A 13,327-nucleotide genomic window follows, 5' to 3' on the forward strand; every position below is an offset into this window, starting at 1 on the left:
TGTGTTCCCTCTTGAAGTTGTAGACATCCAAGGAAAAGAATATGGTTACTTCATTCACCGTAAACTACGTCCATCTTAATATATCAGCAGCATTAGTCTCACGAGAGCATGAATGAAGTAACCACATTCTTTTCCTTGGATGTCTACAACTTCAAGAGGGACCACATTTTCATAAGACTGTCATATAAACCCGTCAAATACTCTGATAAATTCGTCTCAGCAGCGACTTTAACCAACATATCAATGTCTTCTTCCATTAGTCATCCTACAATGATTTTTGTTTACTCAACATTGTAAGATAATTTTAACTCGTTCGCCTTCTTTATTTTTAGCTCCTGTTCTTTTTTTGTAAAAATCAGAATTCAGCCTCAGCTTTTGCGTTTTGTCATACCATTCTTGACTAATGAAGTCTTGTGTTCGATTATCTGATCTCCAAGCTTTTTACAAAGAGGATCCATTTCAGTTTCAGACATTGTTATTTTTAGAATAATATGACAATTTTTTTTCTCTTTTTAGAGGAACATTTACATTTTTTAAGATAATTTTAGCATGTGTTGTATATGTTATGTCTCAATATTTTTATTTTGTATAATAACTATTCTACAATGTCAATACTTTTAAAAAAATCAAGAGTTCAGTTTTTATAAGTGATAATGTCCTCAAACCAAAGCTTGTTTTAAGATTAAGTAAGGCTGATGATGTCCAGTAAAAGAAGAGTGAAACATGTCCCTTTAAATCTAGTAATTTCTATGTTCATTGAACCACATAACCATGGAATTAATTGTATTGAATAGGTGGGGTAAAGAAATACTCCTTTTGTATACTCAGTGAGACATACCATTTACTCGAGCAGCTTGCCTCCTTTCTCCACAGTCTTCCCATCCCAAACTTTGCAACATTTTTTTAACACTACTCTTTTGTCAGAAATCACCCAGAACAAAATGACTGCTTTTCTATGTTTTTTCTCCTGTTCTTGAATCAAGTAATCCTGGTGAGAGTCCCATATACTGGAACCATACTCTAGTTGGGGACTTACCAGAGACTTATATGCCCTCCCATTTACATCCTTACTACAACCACTAAATACCATCATGGATCCATGTGCAGAGATCTGTACTCTTTATTTACAGTCCCATTTATATGATTACCTCAATGAAGATCTTTCCTTATTTTAACACCTAGGTACTTACAATGATCCCCATAAGGAACTTTTACCCCATCAATGCAGTAATTAAAACTGAGATGACTCTTCCTCTTTGAAACTCACAGTCTGATTTTTCATCCTGTTTACCATCATACCATTGCCTGCTTTGTCGAGGTCTCTTTGCAGTCTCTCACAATCTTGGAACTTATTTATTACTCTATACATTATAACATCATCTGCAAAAAGTCTTATCTCTGATTCCAGTTCTTTACTTATATAATTTATAATTATAAGAAAACATAAAGGTCCAATAATACTGCCTTGAGGAATTCTCCTCTTAATGATTACAGGATCAGATAATGATTTGCCTACTCTAATTCTCTGCGTTCTGTTTTCTAGAAATATAGCCACTCATTCAGTCACCCGTTTGTCTAGTCCAGTTGCACTCATTTTTGATAATAGTTTCCCGTGATCTACCGTATCAAATCAAAATGCCAATGTCATTACTATTTTCAAGAAAGGTGACCATAGTATATGTGACAACTATCATGGCATTTCTCTGCTATCCATTGTAGGTAAACTTTTTGCAAGGATTCTGCTTAGCCACCTGCAAGTCATCTCCGAGAGGACTCTACCAGAGTCTCATTGTGGTTTCTGAGCCTCCAGAGGTACTGTTCACATGATCTTTTGTGCAAGGTAATTACAAGAAAAATGCAGAGAACAACAGAAGCCTCTCTAGTTTGTGATTTATGACTTGAAAACGGCCTTCGATAGTGTTCCAAGACTCGCTATGTGGGCAGTTCTAAGACACTTTGGCTGCCCTGAGCATTTTGTGGGCCTGGTGCAAGCACTTCATAATGGTATGACTGGACAGATTCTCCATCAAAACAACTTCTCCGAACCATTTCCTATCACATATGGATTGAAGCAGGGTTGCGTACTTGCTCCAACTCTGTTTGCCTTGTATTGGGTGGCCATGCTTTATGAAACAACACACAACCCTGGTGTAGAGATTAAATACCGCTTTGATGGTGGCCTCTTCAACTTGACCAGACTTCACTCGCGAAGACATACCAGTGTTACTAGAGTAACTGAAATGCAGTATGCTGATGATACCGCATCACCGGCTCTTACACCTGAGAAACTGCAACAGTCAGTCAACAGTTTCAAGGATGCAAATGACCTTTTTGGCCTCACCATCAATGCCCAAAAAACCAAGGTACTTGCTCAGCCTGCACCAGGGACTAACATTCCAGAATTTAACATTACTATCTCAAACACCAAACTAGAACAAGTAGACCACTTCACTTACCTTGGGAGTATCTTGTCAAAGAGCTGTACTTCAGAACAGGATGTGGAAAACAGGCTTTGTGCTGCCCATGTGGCCTTTGGCTGACTATCACACACAGTCTTCAGGAATAAAACCTTCCAATTCACACAAAACTAATGGTGTACCAGGCTGTAGTCATCTCTACACTTCTCTATGGCTGTGAAACGTGGACCTTATACCGCCGTGACATCAAAAAGCTGGAGCGCTTTCACCAGCAAAAACTACACTCCATCATGAACATCAAGTGGGAAAACTACGTCTCTAATGTTGAAGTTCTCGAGAAAGCATGTGCTAAGTTTGTAAAAGCATTGGTTGTTGGCCATCGCCTCAGATGGGCAGGAGATGTGCACCGCATGAATGACACCAGACTACCGCACCAAATTCTCTATGGTGAACTTAGCTCCGGTTCAAGACTATGACGTGACCACTGAGACGTTTCAAAGACCAACTGAAACAAATCTTAAAGATGGCAGAAATAAACCCACAAACTTGGGAAACACTTTCCAAGGACCATTTACTTTGGTGGCAAAGTGTATGTGCTTCAGTTCAACACTTCGAACAAGAATGCAGCAGACATGAAGATATTAAGCAATAGGAATGCAAACTTCGCCAAACCCAGCCAAGATCTCCCCCATCCCTCAGCTGCACGATGTGTGGACGTATGTTCTACACAAGAATTGGGCTGTACAGTCACAGGAAGTTTAAACACAAACTGCTGTGAATTGAAGTGAGCTATTAGCCAGGAAATCTGTAAACTCGGAAATGAGTAACTGCCGCCTTCACCGCCGACGATGACCCTATCAAATGTCTTAGAGAATACAGGCCATTTGACCTCCTGAATCTAAGATATCTGCTATATCTTATTGGAATTCTACACATTGAGCTTCTGTGCAATTACCTTTTCTAAATCCAAACTGCCTTCTATTGAACCAGTTATTAATTTTGCAACCATGTCTAATATAATAAGAAAGAATGCTTTCCCAAAGCTTGCATGCAACACATGTCAGACTGACTGGCCGGTAATTTTCAGCTTTATGTTTATCACCCTTTACGTTATACACAGGTGCTACCATTGTAACTCTCCATTCGTTTGGTATAGCTCCTTCACGCAAACAGTAATCAAATAAGTACTTCACATATGGTACTATATTGCAACCCATTGTCTTTAATATACCTCCAGAAAATTTATCAATTCCAGCTGCTTTTCTAGTTTTCAACTTTTATATCTTATTGTAAATGTCTTTGTTATTATAGATACATTTCAATACTTCATTAGTATTAGTAACCTCTTCTACTTAGACATTATCCTTGTCACCAATAATCTTTACCTACTGCTGACTGAATACTTATGCCTTCTGTAGTTCTTCACATACACACTCCTCTAGTTCATTAATAATTCCTAGAATGTCCTTGGAACCATTTCTTCCTTTAAAGTACCTATACATATCCTTCCATTTCTCACTAAAATTTTTATGACTGCCAATTATGCTTGCCATCATGTTATCCTTAGCTGACTTCTTCACTAGATTAAATGTCATAGCAAGTTCCTTCAAGTTATAAGTTGTACAAGTAAAATGAGACATGGTAGAAATTTCTACCTTGAAGATACTGACAACCAATTTCTGATATTCCTGGGAGGAACACATATTGAAGAAGTAACATATGACCAACGGCAGTCAGAAAGAGAAAGTCAGTTACAAACTAATTTGCATCAAAATTCACAGTATGAATTTTTGGGAGATCAGCAGTTCTGTATTTCCAGCAAGCAATGAAGAGTTTTATAGCACTCACCCATGTCACCAGCACAAGTTACTGAAGGTTAACACCTCAGTCAAATTCAGAATAGTCATGAAGCACCTCATTTCAACAGTTGTTCATACTGCTTTAGAGAAAATAGATAAATTGAATATGTTCACCTGGTGATTTATTGCACCACATTGACTACTGTTCAAGCAGTTGAAATAAAAAATTAAGCCACTCATGCAAGAGTTTGTGAACATTCAATACAGTTATTGTAGTGAAACCAATTCCAGAAGATGATTGAGGATTTATGCAAAGAGCTTGGATAACTTATGCATTGTAGACAAGGGAATCAGTACTATAGACAAGGGCATAATATGATCCAAATAATCCAGTAAAGTAGTGGTGGTGGTAGTAGTAGTAGTAATAGTAGTAGTAGTAGTAGTAGTAATAGTAGTAGTAGTATGAAATCTTTTAAAGACACCACTCTGTGTGGGAGTTGGGTTGCCACCAACTAAAAACCCCTGCCCTCTTCACTCAGCCCATTCAGGAACTGCTTGACGGCATGACACCAGAATGCAGTGATTTATATTATTATGCTCTTCCTTTCTCTTCTTTCCCCTTCGTCCCCATAATGCATGTCGCCATTACCTTTACTGTGTTCCAGGCAAGTGGGCTCTCGAACATGATCTGAACGAGAGTCCCTGGCATGAGTCGTCGGCCAACTTGTTGGCAGGCTTTCCTTCATTCTTCTTCATATCGAACACAGTAGAAAAAAGTATGTTCTACTGTACCCCTTTCAGAACAGTACCAACAACCATCTCCCTGTGTATTTCCCATCTTCATGGCGTATACACAAAATCTTCCATGTCCTGTCAGGACCGGCAACAGATAGTAATCTACCTGCCGATGTCTATATTTAAGCCAGCCTCCTGTGTCGGGTATTAGCTTTTTTGTCCATTGGCCAACATCAGTTGTGCCATCCCATCGGCCTTGCCAGTCTAGTGAGTGCTGGTTCCTCAAGGCTTTCTTTTCTTCAGCAGATATAGCTGCACCCTTTTCAAGCTGAGGAGGTCAGTGGAAATACTGGGAGCTACAACTTGTAAAGCTGCTGTTGAAACAGTTCCATATGCACAGATAACTCTGAGCAGCATTTTCCTCTGTACTCTTTCTGTAGCTCTTCGGTGAATCTTCCTCCTGAGTGCATTGTGCCAGATAGGTGCAGCATAAAGTAAAATGGAATATACAGTGCACTCCCAATAATTTGCGTGTGGCTAATTCATTTTGCGGTTAATTCGCAGGTTTCGGAGAGTTACTTTTTAAAGTATTAAATCGTACACCCACTAATCATCATCTGAGTAAAATTACAGTATCTCTGCCTAGTTTTAAAAAAATTTAATGCGATGCATGGAGACGAAATCATTGATATATGAGGAGACTGGACTTCGTCAGACTACCGTAATCTTGGAAGCAGAGACAATGATAGAGGAATGCACTCGGTTTTACCCCCTTTTTCCCTACAGCCCAAGGTCGCTGAACTGTAGGCCAAGTGAAGGGGAGGTGCGCCGGCAGCGAGTGTATTGTAGGCTACTGTACTTGAGCAGTGTGAAGGGAGTGCGGAACTCTTTTTGAAGTTTTGAATAAGTCAGTAGTAAGAGTTTTCGATATGAGTGGTCGAAAAATGAAATGTAAAAGGTTAAACGTCAGTGAAAAACTGAAAATTATAGAAAGACTGCAGAAAGGCAAGGTGTAATCAAAGTTAGCCTCTGAGTTTGGTGTGGGTGAAACAACAGTGAGAGACATGAAGAAGCAAAAGGAAACTTCATCAAATTTTCTGCTAATTGTGATCGTTCATCATCCCAGAAATCAATGAGAACATCGGACTATGCAAATCTAAACAAAGGCATCATACGGTGGTTTAATAAAAAATGAGCAGAAAGTATTCCTGTAATTTGCATACAAATTTGTATTTTTTATTTTTCTATTCCACCTTTTCAGTACAATTCCCAATATAATTGTATTCAAATAGCAAATTTCAATACAGGTCTAAACATGAGATTAGTTATATGTAATAAGTATTCCTGTGTCTGGCCTAATGTGTGCTGAGCAAGCAAAACATTTTCACGATGCTCTTGGCGTAGAAGGCGATTTTAAAGCATCTTCCGGCTGGTTTACACGGTTTAAGAAACGCTACAGAATACAAGAAATTGCTATTCACGGAGAACATCTCAGCGCAGACACGGGTGCTGCTGAAACGTTCATACAGGAATTTCAGTCATTCATTGAAAAAGAACAGCTTAACCCCAGACAACTTTACAATGCAGACGAAACAGGGTTGTATTGGAAATGTTTACCGTCCCGAACATTAGTGATGCAACAAGAACAGCAAGCACCAGGCTGCAAAACATCCAAGGAAAGAATAATCCTTATGGCATGTGCTAACGCAAGTGGTGGTCATAAATTAAACTTATTAGTGATAGGAAATCCCAAAAAACCCGTTGTTTTAAACGAGAGAATGTACCTTTGCAGTACTACCATCAAAAGTCAGCGTGGAAGGACACACAGATATTTAAGGGCTGGTTTCACAATCATTTTGTGAAACAAGTGACGGCCTACCTACTTAAGCAGTCACTGTCAATCAAAGCAGTGCTGTTGATTGACAATGTGCCTTCTTATCCACACGAAAGTGAACTTAAAGAAGGTAATATTTACGTGAAATACCTTCCCCATAATGTAACTTATATTCTCCAACCTATGAACCAAGGCGTTACTGCTGCTTTAAAGAAGAACTACAGGTCATCTTTGTTACAGCAATTGGTTGAGGAAGGCATTGATATTCCAACATTTTGGAAGGACTTCAGTTTGTTGGATGTTCTTCATGCAGTCAATAAGTCGTTGGACAAAATTACCGCTACTACGCTCCTACGATCATGAAAATCTGTTCTAGGTGAAGAGCAAGCATTTGCGGGCTTCAGTGACGATGATATTTCAAACGGGCCACGTAGTCTCGCTACGATGATATCATTACTGAAAATCCTGGATAAATGCCAAGATGCAGAAGAAAGTGACATTATTGAGTGGTTAGATGTCAATAAGGACGATTATGGTTTCAGACATGAAAGTGAGGAGGATATTATATGGAATTTGATGGTTGGTGAGGAAGACGGAGTTCCAGATGATATTGAGTGCAGGAGTGATGGAACGGAAACTCCGAAAGTTTCCCACAGCCAAGCTAGTGTATCTATAGACACACTTATCTCTTACATAGAAAATAGAGATGAATTTTCATTTTCAGATATTGTTTTCTTGAGAAATGTTTGATCCAAAATTAGAAAAAATGAACAATCGTCTAAGAAACAAAAAGTGATGACCAATTTTTTTCGTTAGATACGAATGTTGGTATAATCCACATGGCATTTTGTAATTTTTCTCTAGTGTGTCTTACAATACAATGTGAAGTGTTATAATTATTTTCTGCTTGTTCATAAAATACATTTCATTGTTTTAATGTGTTTTTTTTACCAGGCTTAAAAATGACTGTGGATAATTCGCGGTTATCGATAATTCGTGGAAGTGGGTGCATTAATTACTGCGAATTATCAGAAGTGCACTGTACTGCAGAGCACATAATCTGTCTCTTAACTGTTCTTGGTCCCCTGATGTTAGGCATAAGTCTAGCTAATGCCGATGCCTTCTTCTCTGCCTTTTGAGTTACTGCCTTCGTATGTGCACCAAGTGTGCAATTTCTGTCAATAAGAATCCCAAGGTATCATACAGACTTCCCTGGGACAATCTCTGTATCATTTAATAAGAAGCGGACATTCTTCCAATTCCTGGAACCTTTCAAAATTACAGCCTCAGTTCTATGTGGTGCCAGTTTACCTTGACAGAAAAGGGATGCCCCTTTAGCTCTTCAAAGAGAGATAATACCACGTACTGAAGAGCAGCACTTATCCACTTATAATCACCAATATACATATCAATACACTGCCTTTAAAACACCACTTAATTAAGGAAATATGCAGAGCACCAAACAACACCAGCCTTTCAGCAGCAGCAGCAGCAGTAGTAGTAGTAATAGTAGTAGTAGTAGTATTTCTTTCTCTTCGTTCTCCTTCGCCCCCATAATGCATATCGCCATTGCCTTCACTGTGTTCCAGGCAAGTGGGCTCTCCAACATGATCTGAACCAGATTCCCTGGCATGAGTCGTCGGCCAAGTTGTTGGCAGGTTTTCCTTTGTTCTTCCCATCGAAATGTATTCTTCTGTATCCCTTTCAGAACAGTACCAACAACCATCTCCCTGCGCCTTTTCCACCTTCATAGAAAATACACCAAATTTTCCATGTCTACATTTAAGCCAGCCTCCTATGTCAGGTATTAGCTTTTTTGTCCATTGGCCAACATCGGTTGTGCCATCCCATCGGCCTTGCCAGTCTAGTAAGAGCTGACTCCTTAAAGCTTTCTTTTCTTCAGCAGATATAGCCACACCCCTTTCATGCTGAGGAGTTCAGTGAAAATACTGGCGGCTACAACTTGTAAAGCTGCTGTTGAAACAGTTCGATATGCACAGATAACTCTGAGCAGCATTTTCCTCTGTACTCTTTCCATAGCTCTCCGGTGAATCTTCTTCCTGAGTGCATTGTGTCAGATAGGTGCAGCATAAAGTAAAATGGAATATACTGCAGAACACATAATCTGTCTCTTAATTGTTCTTGGTCCCCCAATGTTAGACATAAGTCTAGCTAATGCCGATGCCTTCTTCTCTGCCTTTTGAGTTACTGCCTTCACATGTGCACCAAATGTGCAATTCCTGTCAATAAGAACCCCAAGGTATTGTACAGACTTCCCTGGGAGAATCTCTGTATCATTTAATAAGAATTCTTCCAATTCCTGGAACCTTTCAAAATTACAGCCTCAGTCTTATGTGGTGCCAGTCTCAATTTGTTATTTACCATCCAAAGGTTAACTCGTCTCAATGATTAATTTACTCAGAAGGTCAGTTCCTCTACATTCTCTGCTATTACCACAATTAGAGTATTTATGTCCAGCAACCCAGGAAAATATGGTTTAAAAATTTGAAGTACTGACATTCAATAAAAAAACTGAAGCACCACAGAAAATGGTAACAGAGAAGCACTAGTAGTAGTAGTAGTAGTAGTAGTAGTAGTAGTAGTAGTAGTAGTAGTAGTAGTATATTTTTTCTATTAGCCTTGTTGTGTAGGATACATGTTTCAAGTCAATAGGTGAGAATTGAAATGAAGTAGGAATGAAACAGGTCAGTTGTGCTTTCTGGGGTATTTTATCTTCCCACAGTAGATTTCTCACTTGAAAATAAAATTGAGAAGCGTTTTGAGTCCTATTGATAATGCCTTGTTTTATTATGTTATTTTTTAAATGATACTTACAAGGTATTTGAAGTTAGAAACAGATTGTAACCAAGTTCCAAAAAAAAGTTTGAATCTGTGCCTTTCGTGTTGAGAGTCATTTCAACAGTTTTTGTATTACAAATGTTTAGTCCATATTCTTTAAACTTGTCACTCCCAAGATTTAGTTTCTCCTGTACCTCTGCATCAGTTTCTCCCAAAGTGAGAACATCTGCAAATTCTGTATTAGTGTGTTTGGCTCTTTGTAATATTTTTTGATGGATTTTATGATCCAATCCAGGATGATGAATGGGAGTGGTGATAAGGCACTTCCCTGCTGGACTCCTCTCTTGTTTTCAAACCAATCTGATCTGATCTTCCATCCCGTACTTGGACACAGCTAAAGCATTTTTGATAGAGCACCTTTACTTTATCAGTTAGAAAGTTTGACACACCTATACCTTCCAAGTATTTCCAGTTCCTCTTCCTAGGGACACTGTGATTAGTCTTCTTGATGTCCAAAGGAAACATTACTAAGTTCTTTTCATATTACCAGTGCTTCTCTGTTACCATTCTGACAGTAAATATGAGGTCTGTAGTGCTTCAGTTTTTTTATTGAATGTCAGTACTTCAAAATTTTAAGCCATATTTTCATGGGTTGCTCGACATAAATACTCTAATTATGGAGCATTTTGTAAATGGTGGTGAAAGCACTGTGGTTGTAATTCACTCTACAATGATTATGAATTCCTCAAACAGTTCTCTCACACAATAGAGTTTGTCAGTTTGCTTTCTTCGAAGGCTATTAGGATCAGATGTATCATAAACCATATCATCCCACTGTTGGCAGTTGTGAAGATGGTTTTCCATGACTTCCCATTTTCACACCAGGCAATTGCAAGGCGCAAGTGTATGTTACCCGCATGATGGTTCTGCGGTGAGATTTGCATAAATATTATCGATCTGAATTATCAGAACCCCTAAAATTTATGCAACTCCCCGACATATCTGTAGAGCGGCTAGATTTCACTTGCGCCTTGTTCAAATACGTTTGCATTCTAACCTATTCGTGCCTATAATTCCCATCTCTAATCTTAATTAAGTCCACAGTCACTTACTTCACGCTCCTAAACCTTTCCTATCCCATCGTCACCATAAAACCTATCTGTGTCGATTCAACATAAAGCAAATTGTAAAATAAAAATAAAAAAACTTCAATAAAAATCCATATTGGTTCACACCCATTACTAAACAAAATAGTTCTATACCTAGTCCATCTTTTTTTTTTTTTTTTCCAATCATGTAGAAGATTTTGTTGAGTTTATTGTGACACCCCTGCAAGATAGAGCAGTCCACAGAAAACACACCTTCTTTCATGAACTTAGTTTATCTGAACAAGCCTTATTTTTTATGTTGGCATTTTCTACAATCCTTTTGACTGTATCATCTGTAAGAAAATGTTTGAAGCAATCGTATTTAAGTGTTAGCACTTCGTACATCTTGACTAGGGCCTGCTAGGTTGGTAACAATGTTATACTGTCTGGTTTGACTCCTGTTTCTTCAGAGGAATATAGCTCTACAGAGTGGTTCCATTCTTTCTTAAGTATGTTGGTACCTGAACTTGAACTATATCTCGTTATCACTGGATACACTCTCCTCCTCCTCCTTGTCATTACTTGGTTCAGGATTGTTTCTAAGATCTCATTGTAGTCTGAATATACTCTGTGAAGCACCAGAGGAATTTCATGCTCATTATCCGAATCGTTATTTAATGAAGCACTCAAGTCTGAATATTCTAATTCACTAGAAATGTCTCTTATGCATTGTTGTACTTTCTTGAAGTCCATGATCTACAAAAGAGTAAATAAACACAAATAAAACAGACAGCACAACACTGCTATCACTGTTACAGATCCCCATTCCACAATGAAAAAATGAATCCCCTCATGGACAACTTCTGCAGCGAACTGGCTACACCCGTGCATGTGTGCCCAGTATATCCTAAAGCAGGATGGTCCCACTTTTTACATTCTTTCTAGCTGGCAGCAGTCCCCTGCCAGTGTGTGTAACCGAATACTAATACTGGTCTGAAATATTTCTTTTCTCTGGAAACTCTTACTTTTTTTGATTTAGTGTGTTGTGACTGACATATTGAATATATGGCTTATTGATGTATAGTGATTTATCATATGGACCACAAGCACAAAAATTACTTGTGTCTGCAGTTGTGTTGTGATTTGAAGTTCTTGAAAATCACTGTGTCTTTTAATATATTTAAAAATACTCATTTTTATATTACTGTGAAGGTGTAAAGTAATGGATCTTCATTTTTATTAGGTTTGCTCATCTAAGTTCGCTGCAGAAGCTTGTTCAGAGGTTTTGAATAAGAAGAGCGGTTTAAGTTTATCAAAGAAAATTTCTGAAGATATTTCCTATAAGGATAGCTCATCAAAACATCTCATCCGTGGTAAGAAAACATGTAACTAATATTCTCAAGCTTATGCACTGATTATGCTCTAAAAAAATCCAAAATTGTAGACATTGGTTGGGAGTTAATCTCTATCACATAATAGAGCTATTCTTTTACATTTCTTTATTTTGTAATCCATACTAGGCCAAGTGATTCAGTTGTTAGATTGCTGGCATTCTGAGGCCAAAGAGACTGGCTTGATCCTGCCTCAGTCCAAATATGCCAGTCTCATTTTGGTAGGTTTACCAGGCATTTATGGCATCTTAGCACCTCCAAAAACTGCAGAGTATTATTAGTGGGATGGAAGATGATTATTATTATTATTATTATTATTATTATTATTATTATTATTATTATTATTATTATTATTATTATTAGGCATTTCCTATCCCATCATCGCCGTAAGACCTATCTGTGTCGGTGCGACGTAAAGCCCCTAGCAAAAAAAATTATTATTATTATTATTATTATTATGATGATGATGATGATGATGATGATATCGGACTACTTGGATGAAAGGTCAGCATTGTGTCCCTCAGTTCAGAGGGCCCTGGGTTTGATTCCTGGCTCCATTGTTGGAGGCAGTAATGATCGGTCACTTGTTGATAGTGCTCTGTCATGTAGTAGTGATGAAATAGTTATTACATAGCATTATAGAAACTTTTAATGTTTGAGTGATCTAGTTAATGGAATAAATAATTTATGTTTGATATTTGTCAGAAGTATTCAACATTAGTGATTATTTTTTCAATTTTACATTGAGTAGCTTTGTTGGTGTTCGGTAGATTGCGTACTGTAGGTTATGTTTACTTTGTTTGGTACCTATTTTGGGTGAAATAGGAAATAATACTCCTTCCTTTTTTGTTTAAATATCTACAGTGTTGTTGGTATGATATTTATAAAGACAGGTTATTACACGAAGTTGTACCTTCCACAGTTTCTACATTTACATTTGTGTAGGTACTAGACACGATATTTCGTATAGCACTATAAGGTCCGTTGCACCTATTGTGAAAGAAACAGTTTCTTTAAATAAACAGTATTATACAGATAGCATTGCATATTTAGTTAAAGAAAATAAACAGACTTTGAAGATTGTTGGTGATTATTGCTGCTCTTCATATTGAAATATTCCGTTGTTGGCATATGGTCAAGTAAATCATCTGATCTGTATATTTCAATATTTGTAATTCAAGTCTCAGCATAGTTTTGAGAGAGGTTATTAGGTCACTTGTTTTAGGCATCTCCCCTTGTATTTTTTTATATTTCAGTAATTAAG

General features: G+C 37.8%; 1 protein-coding gene across 1 annotated transcript in view; it reads left to right on the forward strand.

The window, feature by feature from the left end:
- The window catches only part of LOC136874430 (X-linked retinitis pigmentosa GTPase regulator-interacting protein 1), a 1,071,624-nt gene that overhangs the window by 648,519 nt on the left and 409,778 nt on the right, over positions 1-13,327 (forward strand). The window contains exon 16 of the mRNA XM_067148064.2: positions 11,916-12,045. Within this exon, the coding sequence (XP_067004165.2) occupies positions 11,916-12,045 (130 nt within the window). The remainder of the gene's footprint in view (positions 1-11,915; positions 12,046-13,327) is intronic.

The sequence above is a fragment of the Anabrus simplex genome, chromosome 5 (assembly GCF_040414725.1).
Source record: "Anabrus simplex isolate iqAnaSimp1 chromosome 5, ASM4041472v1, whole genome shotgun sequence".
NCBI lineage: Eukaryota > Metazoa > Arthropoda > Insecta > Orthoptera > Tettigoniidae > Anabrus > Anabrus simplex.